This window comes from Lupinus angustifolius, chromosome LG20, assembly GCF_001865875.1.
Source record: "Lupinus angustifolius cultivar Tanjil chromosome LG20, LupAngTanjil_v1.0, whole genome shotgun sequence".
NCBI classification, from domain to species: domain Eukaryota; kingdom Viridiplantae; phylum Streptophyta; class Magnoliopsida; order Fabales; family Fabaceae; genus Lupinus; species Lupinus angustifolius.
In genome coordinates, this window is record NC_032028.1 from 8,622,204 (window position 1) to 8,636,940 (window position 14,737).

The 14,737-nt window shown below is 29.8% G+C and overlaps 2 protein-coding genes across 3 annotated transcripts; both read left to right on the top strand.

Moving 5' to 3' along the window:
• Positions 2,681-5,756, top strand: LOC109335076. Of its 2 annotated transcripts, none has more exons than XM_019571134.1 (12): positions 2,681-2,827; positions 3,003-3,187; positions 3,425-3,462; positions 3,561-3,669; positions 3,802-3,825; positions 3,925-3,987; positions 4,086-4,133; positions 4,227-4,326; positions 4,424-4,472; positions 4,574-4,755; positions 4,825-4,882; positions 4,992-5,756. In XM_019571134.1, exons 1-12 carry the CDS (start codon positions 2,779-2,781, stop codon positions 5,293-5,295), a joined length of 1,209 nt encoding a protein of 402 aa, XP_019426679.1. In that variant the 5' UTR covers positions 2,681-2,778; the 3' UTR covers positions 5,296-5,756. The 2 variants fall into 2 exon arrangements, with proteins under 2 accessions (XP_019426679.1, XP_019426680.1); XM_019571135.1 differs by having other exon boundaries at positions 4,574-4,749.
• On the top strand, positions 13,123-14,335 carry LOC109335639. The gene is made up of 2 exons (XM_019571796.1): positions 13,123-13,239; positions 13,338-14,335. The coding sequence occupies exons 1-2, from the start codon at positions 13,189-13,191 to the stop codon at positions 14,028-14,030; spliced, it is 744 nt and encodes a 247-aa protein (XP_019427341.1). The 5' UTR covers positions 13,123-13,188; the 3' UTR covers positions 14,031-14,335.

Sequence of the window (14,737 nt, forward strand, 5' to 3'; positions counted from 1 at the left end):
TCAAAATAAACGAATCAATATAAAATTAAATGACAAATAAAAATATTCTTTAAAGTGCATTTTTTATTGACGTGTGTTTATTTTGTAGATTTGTTCTTATTTTATAAACAAAATCTCATTTTCATTAAAATTTTTGTTTATTTTTCATAGATTTATTTATTTCGTTGTTATACAAAAAGAAATAACAAACTAATTTATACCAAACCCTCTTTGGGAATCCAAAATACATAAAATATTTAAATATAGACAATTTAATACACTTGATTTATTTTATTTTGTTTCTTACCTTTGTTATTAACCTTGCAGATATAACAATATTAGTTTATATATTTTGATACGTTGTAACTATGAAACTCGTGATTTTTATGATCAAATATTTATTTATATCATATGAGTTCATATTACTATGATAATAATAGTTTGTACTCAATTATATATTATCATGCCTTACTCTATATTTGATCATTATGTTGCATAATTTGTTAATTTATGGACGTTTAATATATTATCATGTCTTATATGCGACAAAAGTTATGAAGACATTGTGTCGTTATATTAGAAAACATATCCAATGGAATTAATTCACTATTTTTGTGTTTCTGTATATTTCGCTTTATTTTATTAAATTATTATACAATATTACTAATATATATTTAACAATATTCATACTTAAGTGCTTCTAAATATTCGTCAAAATCAACGTCTCATGAGAATGCTCGAGTAATATGTGATTGTTTAACCATATGAATGCACAAGATGAATATTCTTAACCATGTGAATACTTAGGTAACATGTGTGTTTCTTATTAGAGTACATTTAACATGTATGTTCTTAATCACACGAATACACGAGTAACATGTGTGCTCTTAACCATATGAATGCACAAGTAATATATTTTTTCTTAACCATATCAATGATTGCACGAATAACATGTGTGTTCTTAACTATTAGAATGCACAGGTAACATGTGTGTTATTAACCATTAGAATGTACGGGTAATATGTATTATTAAGCAAACGAATACACGAATAACATATGTGTTATTAAACATACAAATACGCGGATAACATGTTTGTTCTTAACCATGTGCCAAAAAATTATTGCCCCGTGCAAATGCACGGATAACTTACTAGTTTTATTTTAAAAATTTATCATATATAAATTTATTTCAATCATTTATCATATATATAAATTTTAATCATTTATCATATATTCATCAATAAGGGTCTGGATGAATGACAATGTCAATTAAATCTGAGAATTAAAGATTCAACCATATTCACTTAAGTGAGCATTGTTGAAACTATGCATATCATATATTTAACAACATTCACTTATATGAGCGTTATTAAATCTATGACATTCAATAGCATTCGCTTAAGTGGATGTTATTAAATATATTGAATTTATATCATTCACTTAAACAAAATATTATTTTTCTACACTTGATTATATTAGATGACAAATAAAGCTATTTAACTAAAGAAAAATAAAACAAGTTTATACGTTATTTCTTATTTCTTCTAATTCATAGAGTTAAAACTATGGGTAAAAATGATTCGGGTTGAACTTGGTGCAACTCAGGTGGACTCTTTAAGGATTAGTTCGAACCTAGTTCACTGTCGAACTATTTTTTAGCTCAAGTCTGATTTTATTAAATTTTATAAACTTTCGAGTGGGTTAACGAACTCAAAATCATATTGTCCATTATCATAAAATTAAAGGTTTACAAGGTGTTGGTGAATTATACATAATAAATATAGCTACTACTTAAAGTTCATGCAGTAAAGATTGTCTACATTCATATGTATGTATAGAAAATGACTCCATTAAGAACAATTGCTATTTTAATTAATTATCAAGATTAAAAGAGAAGCACGTGACTTTTTTAAATGGTCAAGTGATCATTAACTAACTTTTAATATTAATCATTCATGTATATTTGTATGTCACTAATATACTATTCTCATGATTTTCATGAGATATTTTCTCACTTTTGAGTTATTTTCTCACTTTCACATGAGATAATGAATCGAGTTTTGAATGAACGTCGAGTTAGTTCAGTTCATTGTCAACCTTGGTTAAAACTAGAGAAAAAAATGTTATATTAGCTTATTTAAATATATATTTGTTCTACAACTTGTCCTTACTAGTTTCATTTTGTCTTTAAATTTCCTTTTAATAAAAAAACTAAAGATTTATTTTGGTTATTGAATTTTTTTGTGTGCTAATTTTGATCATTGATAATTGAAAATTTTAAAATGATTTCAAAAATATCAAATAAATATCAAATTATTTTTAGTATTTTTATAATATTAAACAATGATTATTCATAATATTTAAGTATCAATTAAATTTTTATTTTTCGATGAATAACTCGATACACATAAATTTATAAAATAAAAAATAAGTATAGATTGTTATAAAAAACATTTAATGTGGAAAATGAAAGGAAGCTGAAAACAAACAAGGTAACATAATTTTACCCACTAAATGTATCACTTCAAATATTATCAATTATTAAACTTTTAATTGAGATACATTTTTTCTCAAACAATAATAACATATTTGATTTTGGGTTCGAATCTTGTAGATGAAAAAAAATACATGTTAGAAAAGTTAGTCACATACATGTGGATTGGGAAAACAAATTGAGCTCCCTGTGAATGCAGGTTTAAAACTAGGTTTGGAATTAGGTTTGGAAAGCCGTTTGTTCGTATTCAAGATCCCATTTTGAGTTTCCCTCACTTTGATTTGATTGGAGAATTCAAAGAGAACATGGAAGATGATCGTTTCTTCCTTCACCCAGTTCCTGACCCTTGCGATTGTACCAATCTTTTCTTCTTTATTCCTTTCTCTCACTACCTACACCATTAGGGTTAGGGTTTTCTCAATTTTAACCCCTTCTTCTACTCTTAGGGTTTTTCCCTTATTCTAACTCTATTATTTGCCCCATTCACTTGATTCTATATATCAAAATCGTAATTTGAATTGGTTCGCAGTTACAGATGAAAAAACAAACATAGGAAAAACGGTGAAGCGAGAATCTGTGGCAAATTCTCAGAAGAAAATGCTAACTGACATAACCAACAACATGGAGCAGCAGCGGCGGCTAAAATCGCCGTCGAAGCAGCAGCCTGCATCACTTTCGGTGACTGCCGATATCTCTGTTCATCAGCTTCTCAAGGTATATTGAGATTGGGTTATCATTGCACTTACCTTTCGTGTAGACAAGGTTGAAATTGCACCAACCCTCTCTGCTAAGGAGTGCTTAGTTTAGATTTTGAATTAAGAGGTGTACTTAGTGTAATTAAGCTAAACCTTAGGTTGGATGGTGTAATTTTCCCTTATATTTTGCTTGGTATCTAGATTTCTAATTATTTTTCGCTGTAGTTTAATGATGTACGGATGGAATATTTTGCAGGAAAATGCAATGTTGATGCAGCTTCTAGCTAACAGAAAGTAATACTTTTATGTAAATTTGGCCTATTTTTCAGTATTCTGTCTGTGATTATGCTGGTATTAGTATTCTTGTAATGGGTTTTTTTTCTCATTTACAGTGCGATTATAGAATCATGTAAAGCAGAGCTGCAAAAGTCTCAAATCAATTTTGAGAAACTTCAGAAGCAAAATTCAGAACTTGCTCTGACAAATAGTCGAATGCTTGCGGTACTGACCAATGTTTTAGCAATTAACAGTCATTTTGTTGTTCGTGTTGAGATCCTAAATAAATTTTGAGCTTCGGAATTCAATTCTACAATGTTTGATATGTGTTGCTTTAATCTGTCTTATGCAATGCAGGAGCTTAATTCAAGTCGGCAGAGGGTAAGTCTGAACTAGGAAGCTTTGAAGCATATGATAGCTGCTGCTTTCATTTTTTCTGTTATTTTCTATTAGATGACATTGAATTTATTGCTAATCCAGTTGAGGGAAGTTCAACATGAACTAGGAAGCAAAAATGGCATACTCAAAGCTATGAAATTAGAGGTGATGTCAGTTTAACTCATCCCCGTGTTCGTAAATTGCAATGAACAAGTGAGAAGGGCTTTATTATGTTTTTGACTGTTATGTTTTACTTTCTCTAGGCAAAAGAGCACACGGAAAAGTTGAAGCGTGAAATTGATAAAAAACAGGTTCTTTCTTATTTTCCTTTATTGGTTTCTTCCACTGGTTGGTCTTTACCCCTAGCTCACTGCAACATTTTCCCCTTTCTTGATTGCTGTTAGGCAGGAGCATCTCAAAGTAAGAAGCCAGATCAAATGATTCCAGATGACAGGGGGAATAATGTTTGCCATGCAAAAAGGCAGAGAGTTTCCAAATCTCAATGTAATTTGTATACCGTGCCTACTTTTATGTGTATACAAACACACACACAAAAAAACTTAGTATATATATCCTTTAGATAAATCTTTTTCTCTTGCAGCTTCCGCACCTGCTGTTGTTGAACAAGTCAAACCAGTTAACAGCCAGAGGTATGAGTTTGAGTTTATTGACTATAGTGGACTAATAATGTCCGAATTTTGGCTACTTTGGAACAGGGCAACTTATATCCTTCCATTGAATATGCAAACAGGTATAGTTTAAGAAGGCAATCTAAAGCTGAAAAACCAAGACAACCTGTAGACGACTTCATTGAGGTAGATGAAATCAAATATGGTGTCTCACATCTACAAGAAAATTTAGCAAATGAAAGTGAAGAAACATCATTAGGGTCCAAGGTTCATGAAGAAGCCAGAGAAGATGCTGAATGTAATGGTACACCACTTATCTCTTTTTGTTAGTTTCTCATGTTATCAGTCCTTTATGTGTATTGTCTGCATGCAGCTTCAGGACCTACTAACAGTGAACAAGTTCTTCCCAAAAAGAATGTAGAAAAGAAAAGGTATGCTCGTTTATAGTTCCACTTTCTGACTGGATTTTAACGGTTGTATTTGTAAACTGCAAATAATTAAGAGAATTAAAAGCCTGTTATGTCTGAGAGTTATTTGCAGGCATAGTTTGAGAAGGCAATCTGCCATGTTCAAGCCTGAGAAGCTAGAACCTACCAAAGACTCCTTTGAGATAGATGATGCAAAATTTGCTATCACCCGTTTATGTGATGATATGTCAAAAAAAAGTGGTCCAGCAACATCAGGTTTAACTTCTGGACAAGAAAACATAGAAAGTGATGGCTGTAAGTTTGATCCTCAGGAAATTCGAAGATCATCCGTTGGGCGGCCAAAGCGTCAATCAGTTGCGAAGATTCAATCTTACAAGGAAGTTCCACTTAACGTGAAGATGCGTAGACCTACTTGAGCCAATTTTGTATAAGGTTCTCACTGAACTATCATTAATTTTGTAGAGAATAATGGAGTGGAAGCTTGAAGCATGTCCTGCGTTTTGATGCTATACTGCACTGCATGGCTATATAGATTCTTGTTTAGAGATATGCATAGTATAAAACTAACATAATTTCTATTGTAATCCTTATGTGATATCATTTCATTCATCTGCTTAGTGATGAAATCTTCTTTCTTTTTTGGGTGGTTTTCACTTCCTTAGCTTATGTAGATGGCGCAAGGCAATGTTGATAGTACTCATTGCTAGGCGGATATAAAAAAATGAGTCTACCTGTGAACAAACACTTATATTGATTGCAATTTGCAATCGGTTTGGTTGCTGTTGTTAGCTATGTTTGAACCAGAAAACCATTGGTATCTATGTTTTGTCTTCATGTATTAGTTGTTAAATATAAACTTTTATATTTCACTAGAGAATTTTTATTTTTATTTGACAAGGTAAAGGTGGTACAGGTACATGTATCAGGGAAAAGTATGTTAACCTTGCTTGATATATTTAATAATTGTATAATACACAATCTTTCTAATTTTAAAAATCACAATTAACTTTTTATCTGTAAATTAATCAGCAAAAGATGTACAAAATGCTCTTTCTCTCTATCTGTTGTGTGTGATTCAGTTAGCAAATTGAGTTTTATGAACTTAAAAGATGACTGTAATTTCATTAAATCTTTAAGAGCTTCTGGAGGGTTAGTTGAAAAAAATTAGAACTGCCCGTAGTTGAGTTGCATTGTTGCGGAAAAGAGAATGGAAATTTGCAAATTTGTAAATGAGATATGTTATGTGGTCCAATTGCTTAGTTTACTGGAAATTGTAAAGGATTATAAAATAAATCGTGCAACCCATTTAAGAATAATGATAGAGTTGCTATAAAAGAAATTAAAATAATTTACTTAGTTAAGACATCAATTGTCTTTACTCTTTAGTTCTTTCTTTGGGATTTGATGGTGTGTTTCTGACTAGTTCTTCTAAGTACAATAGATTCAATTTTTTGGAACATACTGACATGCATAAGGAATTCTGGTTCAATTTTTTTGTTCCATCTATGTCTGATTTCAAAACTCCTTGAGTTGTGAACTAGTGTTCTTTGTTTATGTTTTGAACTTTTAAGGTGTGATAAATATTTATGGTTTGGTAAAAGGTGCAATTTAAACTATGGACTTTTTAAATTATTTTTTATGTTTAGCTTTTTAATAAAGTGTGAAATATGAATTATAAATTTGAGTATTTAAGATTTTGTTCCAAGTAATATATAAGGATTGCGTTAACAAGTCATCTAAATGCATTGTACAAGAAATACAAAAGAAGACAATCAATCTTAGCAAACTAAGTTCATCACTTATTGAAATGTGAAAACATCACTTTTCAATGCAAAATTTCCTTTTTCTCTTCCTTAAACAATGCCTTTAGATTACTTGTTAATGTTATATTTTTATAATAATTGTGTCTAGTTTAACTCATATACCGTTTAATTTGTGAACTGTTGGTTATAAATGGATTGTAACATTTATTTATAACATTTATTCATAATAGTTAATAACATCGTCTGCTAGCTCTACATTGTCTTGCAACATAATGGAGAAACATTGAGCATATCTTCATAAGTTAAAAGATCTTGTAGGAAAATACTTGTTTAATAGAGAGACTTTACTTGGTGGGAGACTTTATATATTTAAAGATATATAATACATACTAAAGATGATGAATATTATTATCATATATTGCACATGTCAAGATCTTTCATGTCAAATCATCGGAAAAGAATATAGAACTAAAACTTGAGCGGAAGCGTATCTTAATCTATTCATAGAGAATATGTTGAATGAATTTAATGTCATCCTTCATCATGTATCCATCAACTTCATGTCTTTGGTCATTGTATGTAAATAATGCACGTTCATAGTAGAACATCTAGGTTATTTAGCCTTCCAATTGCAGATCACCGTTAGCATTTGCTTCTCCTCTAATGGGATGAAGAGAATATTTTTTTGCATGCATATTGTGGTCCATGTTGTGTTGTCTTGTTGTGGTCTATAATTGGGGACAATAACCTCTATTTATAAGACAAGTATTTCCTTTCATTATGGGTGATGTCTTTTCAATTTTCTTATTTCTTATTTTTGTTCATCATCAAATAGAAATAAGACTTTAGGTATTTACACAATAATTTACATGACAATTTTGTCTATAATCATATATACCTTACTTGAAGTATATCACTTTAATTTGATTACTTAAAATAATGACCCTAAATATATTTAAATATTATATTTATGACCCAAAATTCCTTCGAGATCTTTCATACAGCATTTATTCTTGCCAAAGTTAAGATTGTTAGTTGTTACAAACAGCTTGCATATTTGCCCCAAAAGACTTTTCTGTTAAAAGTATACAAGCTTATCCAAAACAGATAATAAGGAGGCTAGTGTTGGATGAATGATTTTTTATTTTGACTATATTCCCACCATCAATCAAATGGTGTTAATATAAAATAACATTTCACATGAAGAGCATATGTTAGAGATAAAGAAAATGTGTTTTCTTCACACCTTTATTAACAGTCTCTATATTTTATGTTGTCACTCAGGGTGATGTTTGGATAAGAATTATAAAATAAGGTCATGGAATAATGCTGATGGTTTTGGCTTTTGTTGACATTAGGAATGTTGGTTTTTGCAATTCATTCATTTTTTGCATGTCAACCTCACAATCTTATTATATTAATATACTATTACATAAAATTTGACCAACTTAGTTTCATAAAAAATGTGAGTTCTATTATGCACTTCTTTAGCTTTGGCACACAGAAAAACTTGCTAAAAAAACCTATTTATCGTCCAACCAGAATATATAAAACTGCCCCATATATGTTCACAATTTTAAATTTTACCTTATGGTAGTTTAGCATAAAATGGACCTTCATTGTACATCTTTTACTTCTACTTGGTTTGATAACTGCTTTCTATTGTATTATTCACCATCATGTCCTCAAATAAACCATTTCTTTAGAGATGAAATATAATTAAGAACCAAATATTTATCCTATTAAGTGAAATCAGTTTGCATTCATTAATGACTTTTCATCCAAGTCGTTCTAATACAGTAGTAAGTATTTTAGCTTGTCACGTGAGTGGTCTAGGTTTGATTGCCAATTGATGATAGAGAAATATTGTAATTATAATACTTTAAATTTGTCTATATATGTTTGATGCTATACATAATCGATCTTATGCCTATATAAAATAACATTATTGTTTAGCTAAATGCACTAAACCAATATCTATTAACTCATAAAATATTAATAAAAACATAAATCATGCATAGCTGTGATAATTCATGAAAGTAATTATGTTGTAACTGGTATAAAATCTGTTTTGCATATCTTGAATGACATTTTCTTATAGTCGATTTTTTTGGAAGGGTTTTCTATCTTTGAGTTTGATTAGTTGTGTTAATTAGTCATTTGGTTCATCATTACATATTAAAGGCTTATTGTTAGTTGTGTGGGACCTGCCATCAATTGCTTCCTCACATGCATAAGGAGACAAAAAGCATCTGATTTTACTCCAACGATTTATAAAGCTCAAAACCGCGTCACCGCACGAATCAAAAACTAACATTAACTTAATCTTATTCACAAAATTTTGGTTCCTCCATTTTTGAAGAAAAAATGTATTGGTTAAATAATGAAGAAATATAAGATTTACCTTAAAAAATTAACTAAGTTTTTCAGTGTATTAAATATACTATCTTCTAATAAAAACATTCCATGTCTAATTAAATCTTTAAGGACACTTTATTACTTTTTAAAAAAAATTGATTAAAGTGCAATAATAATGTTGGAGTTATTTAAAATTTAAGAAAAAATGTATACACTAATAATATAAGTATTTTTTATATTATTACTACATCATTTAATATTCATGTTTAATAACCATAGATTTTTTAATATAAATAATACAGATAAATAAATGAAGGGAAGAGATTCATTTACTTCACAAGTAAGTTAAAAAACATATTCCATATTTTAGCCATCAATTCTAGAAAAATCTAATGGTTCATATCTATTCACTAATTCAAATCATTAGATTTTCCTATAATGGATAACTAAAATGTGAAATATGTTTTTTAACTATAAGTGGATTCATTCCCATGAATGATGGCGGTGTATTTAGTGTGTATAATTTTTTACCAAAAAAAAAACTATATATACATGTAGAGATATTTGGAAGATAACATTAGCATGCCCAATTAAGTTCTTAATACAAACTTCTAACCCAGAAAAAATCTCTTTATTGCATATGAAAATAACGAGACGGCATTTTACAACACATCTACATTTAATCAATTTCATAAAAAATAAAAAGGATATAATTGTAGAGGAATCATTAGTGCATTATTCAATTTACTTAAGTAATCCATGTGATGATTAGTGCTACTACAAGCTTACAAAAATTTCAAGACTGAATTGAAGAGTAGATGGATTAATCCCAATTGCATGAGTGCAGTTTGTGTGCCCTTCATTTTCATCAATTAATTATTACTACTTCACAAAGAAAATCTCCAAGATTTCATTGATTAAATTATTATATTACATATATCCTAGAATCTTATCAGGTACAAAGAAAATGTCAGATTTTGAGGTAATTATTGCAATGTTTATTACATGCTGAGGCCGCCACCATCACTTTTATTTTTATATAGTTCACGAGTAATTTAGGGTTTTTTTTACGTGTGTTTATGAACTCATGTTTAGGATATTTAAGAATAGTTCTTCTAAGTATGCAAAACAAAAAAATTATGCGCTTGACGAGTTTGATATATTATTAATTTTTTTTAAAATATCTAAATAAATTGTGGATAGATGTAAAACTTACTTTCATTATCATTGATGGTTAGGTAAAGAGTTTAAGGAATTGAGTGAAGAAGATTGTAAGTTCGAGTCTCATTCATAATAAATGTAAAAAAAAGAGTTATAATGTAATTAGATAGTTATGGAGAAGGAGGTTGAAAGTTCTAATCTAACCCATAACAAATACTAATGGTTGATTATAGGTTGGACATTTTCTTACAAATGTCATAAATATTAGTTTTTAAATTAAAATTATTAATTGGTCTCCATAAGGGTGCCGTCAATATTTATATCATACTCACGTTAAAGGTTTTATATTCATACAGAAATATCATCCCGTGCACATGAACAGTAGACAATAATATTAATGTATTCACACACAAATTTAAAGCTTTACATTTTCTATTAATTAAAAATTTGGTAAAAAAGATTGTCTATGTATTTAGTTCATCATAGTCCTTTGGTGCATGGACATGAAAAACTAGAATGTGAAGAGGGTGTGAGGACCCACACGGTTGCAATAAGATCAATGCCAATATTTTCTATGAACAAAATTTGGTTCAACCTATGCCGTTATTCTCTTCTATTTTTTGGTACATTCTTTTTCCCCATTTTAATCTGAAAGGATTGAACTTTAGTGAGAAAAAGAGCTACAAAAAGGACCTACCATTATCTCATTTGTCCCTTTTTGGTAAAAATCATATATTTTCTCCGCTCCCTTGTTTGACTAAAAAATAAATAAAGTTAGAGATCATGCAAATGCACATAATCTCTCAAAATTTATGCCCCTATTAAACCTTGTTAATAAAATATGTTGATAGTTTACACTTGATTTGCACTTTTCATATCTAAAGTTAAGATTGCTTAATTTCTTAGATGGCCCTAATATCATTTTCGGATAGTAAAAAACTAGATTGTGTAATGATATTAATTAACATTACTTTACTTCCAATCAACATGTAAGGTTTACTCTCAAATTGGCTAGAGATGTGGGTTAAAATGAAAAGTTGATGTGTCATTACCAATTGATGAAAAGAGCACACGGTATTGCATTATAACCATTTGAGTGAGAATGAGGACAATGATGGAGGGAGTGAGGAGGAAAAAGGAACAACAATATGTGCTTTAAGTTAGAGAGTATGGTATATGTGGTGTGACATTAATAATTAGTAAATATCCATAAATTCATCTTTATAGTCAAAAAGAAAAACCAAAGCAAATATACACAAAAGATAAAGGGGTTAAGATCTTATACCTTTAATCATTCCTCAAACTATACTTTTAGTTGTTTTAGCATGCCCAAAGAGATCATACAAGCATAAAAGCAATGGTTAACATTCATAAGATTGATAAAGGCATTCCTCAAACTACTCGTCCAAGTTTTTTTTTTTTTTGTATTGAGCCCCCATTTATGGTTTCTTATTGCTCATGTTTCCAAATCTTCCATGAGTACATATTTTTCCTTTCTCTTCATAAATGAAAAGATTTTTTAGAAGGAAATAAGAGAAAGGACCTAGACAGTTTTGAAGTAGACATAAAAACTAAACATTGATATTAGTATTTTGTCTCTTATTTAGTTGTTTGAGTATTGTACTTTGCAAATGGTACTTTTAACTAGCAATTTGTTATTGGACAAAACTTATGGTACTAGTCATATTGGTTTCCAATTAAAATTTGTCACACGGATAAAAACATTTACACCCGAAAACACGTGATTAGTATCTTTCTTCTTTTCCATTGTTCATTCCTAGTACTTCTTCCCCCTCTAGCAAGTTATAACATCCAATAACTCCTGTTTTCTGTTGCAAATCATCTAATATTTTCTTTCATTTATGAAAGGTATTATCACTGTGATTAATTTTTTGCATTATTTAGTTTATTGAACCAATATTAACAAAACAGAACTGATTTGATAAAAACTTAAAAGTCCACTAATATTAGTAACTGATACTAAACAGAACTGGTTTGATAAAAACACAAAGCAATCTTTGAAAATTTATCTATATTCTTTTTTGCAATCCCAAATTTTCAAATTTCATTTTCTATTTGTAACAAAACTTTTTCCCCAATCTGCAAAAAATATTACGAATGAAAAATGCATACACAAAGGAATCTTTGAAAAAATTATCTGTATTATCCTTGTTTTTTGTTATGTTATTGGTGAACTTGATAACCTAAGGAAGAAATATTATGAATGAAAAATTGAAAAGAAGAAAGATAGCAATCACCTGTTTTTGGTGTAAAACAATTTATCCACATGGCAAGTTTTAATTGGAAACCAGTATGACCAGTTCTTATAGAACTGCATATAAGTTTTGTCCTTTGTTATTTACCAAGATATTTATAACTCTTGAACTTTTTACTTGGACAAAAACTTGAAGAAAAAAAAATCAAATAAAACTAGTTGCATTTTCATTAGCATGCTCAAGTTTTCTTTCAGTTTTACATGTACACGTGTCATCAGCCGCTGTCTAAAAAGGCTTAATATGAAAGAGGACATAGGTCCAAGTTGGGCCACTGAATTCACATTCTCTTTCCCTCTCCTCCCTCCACCGAATTTTGTTTTAGTTGATATGTGTTGTGCTAGATTCTATCTTATATGTTGTCATGAGCTAATAAAAATATATTTTGTCAGTTGAAATTTTTCAATATTCATTATAAATACTATTTTTATTTTATTATCATTGGTTTGAGACAATATATGAGATATAATATAGGACATCAAATATATAGCCTTACTGTTTCTTTTGTCTTTCTATTTGTAATTTTGTACAAAAACAAAGCTAAGTGCACTTACTATTTGGCCTTTATCCTTTAAATTTTTGGACTTTTCTGTCCTTTTTCCAACTCCATGTCCCATGAAAGAAAGTTAAGGCAAAAATAAAAGGAAAGTAGACACAAGGATATATATAATACTACAATATTCCTTATTAGAAGATCCAAGACACATAGAGAGATAGATATTCTCCCTCCTTTCAATACCTCCAATTGCAACAAATGGAATATCATTGCACCCCTCTTAGTTGGGAATTCTATAACCAAGAAGAGGTGTGACATTTATATATGCTTTGTTAAATGTCTTAAACCTTAATTATTTTGTTGATTTTTATTTAATGAGCATTGTTCTATGATTGTTAACATTTCAGGGGTTAGAGGACTTGAAACATTCTCTTCTATGTACAAACTTAGAGCTAGAGGCAACAATTGCATCAGCTAAGGAAGAGATTACAAGAAGAGAATGTGAATTGATTCAAGTAAATGATCTCTTAAGCAGTGTCATGAAAGAGAGAGATGAGGCACAAGCACAATGTCAAAAGCTAATGCTGGAAAAACTAGAGCTCCAACAAAAGCAACAAAGAGAAACTACTACTACTACTACTACTATATCACATAATGAAGATGAGATACAAGGTGGAATATCTGAAAAGCTTTCAACACATGCTGCTTCATCTGATTGTGAAGAAAACAGCATGAACACTTCAACAGAGCCATTTCAATTGGCATTAGAATTGGCAGAGAAGAAACCATTGCCAGAGAAAGGGAAACTCTTAAAGGCAGTGATAGAAGCTGGACCATTGCTTCAGACCCTTCTTCTGGCTGGACCATTACCTCAATGGCAGCATCCACCTCCACAACTCAATTCCATTGAGATTCCACCAGTGGAAATTTCTTCTCCAACACAAAAAAATTTCTCATTTATCAACAACAAGAGGGATCTTGTCCTTTCTTTAGGGGAAGAGTACCCTATTAGTTCAAAGTATAGAAGGGTCATTCAGCATTTAACCACAACACCTACTACTACTTCAACTCATTCCCTACCATACCCATCATTTTCTTAATGTTTCATTTGCAAAACAAATCAGAATTTAGCAAGTGGGTAGTGTGCACCTACTTTTATATGCTGCAAAAAAAAGAGACTCAATTGTTAGAATTTGATGTTGTTTCACTAATCTTAATCTTATTATGTATATATCAAATGGGGTTAAATTCTTACAAAATTGTTGAGATTATGTAACCTCTTATTTAAATTATGTAACAATTTTTATTACGGTTGGTTGGCATATAGTGGGTGATGTAATCACATTTGGATTTGGATTGTGAGATTGTTTTTAGAGTGAGCAAGTAAGAATGTATCCAACTATAGATAATTCAATAAATTAGGATTATGATACTCTTTAGTCAAATTAAGAGTGGATACACCATTACTTCTTAGTATAGAGAACCATAACTAGGCTTCAAACTGCATATTTTTAGTTGAAATCTATTAATGTTGTGCTCATAGGGTTGTCCTAAGTTGTTTATTTCCTTGCTAAGTAAAATAATTAAACTTGACTTGAGCATAAGCATAACCATGACAACAAGCAAATGTTGTAACCTCCATGAAGCACAATTTTCATCCAATGTTAATAATTGTCATTACAGTATCACCTAATTAGACTCCCCATGATGATAAAGAATGCATGTTGAGCAGAAGTTAAATAATCATATTATCAAATTTCCATGTCATAAACTTAAATAAGTATAATATCTATTACAATCAGTGTAA

Coding starts and splice junctions, on each gene's coding strand:
- LOC109335076 (XM_019571134.1), top strand. CDS start 2,779: ATGGAAGATGATCGTTTCTTCCTTCACCCAGTTCCTGACCCTTGCGAT. Junction 3,988..4,085: donor TCAAAGCTATGAAATTAGAG/GTGATGTCAGTT, acceptor TACTTTCTCTAG/GCAAAAGAGCACACGGAAAA. Junction 4,327..4,423: donor GAGAGTTTCCAAATCTCAAT/GTAATTTGTATA, acceptor TTTCTCTTGCAG/CTTCCGCACCTGCTGTTGTT.
- LOC109335639 (XM_019571796.1), top strand. CDS start 13,189: ATGGAATATCATTGCACCCCTCTTAGTTGGGAATTCTATAACCAAGAA. Junction 13,240..13,337: donor AATTCTATAACCAAGAAGAG/GTGTGACATTTA, acceptor TTAACATTTCAG/GGGTTAGAGGACTTGAAACA.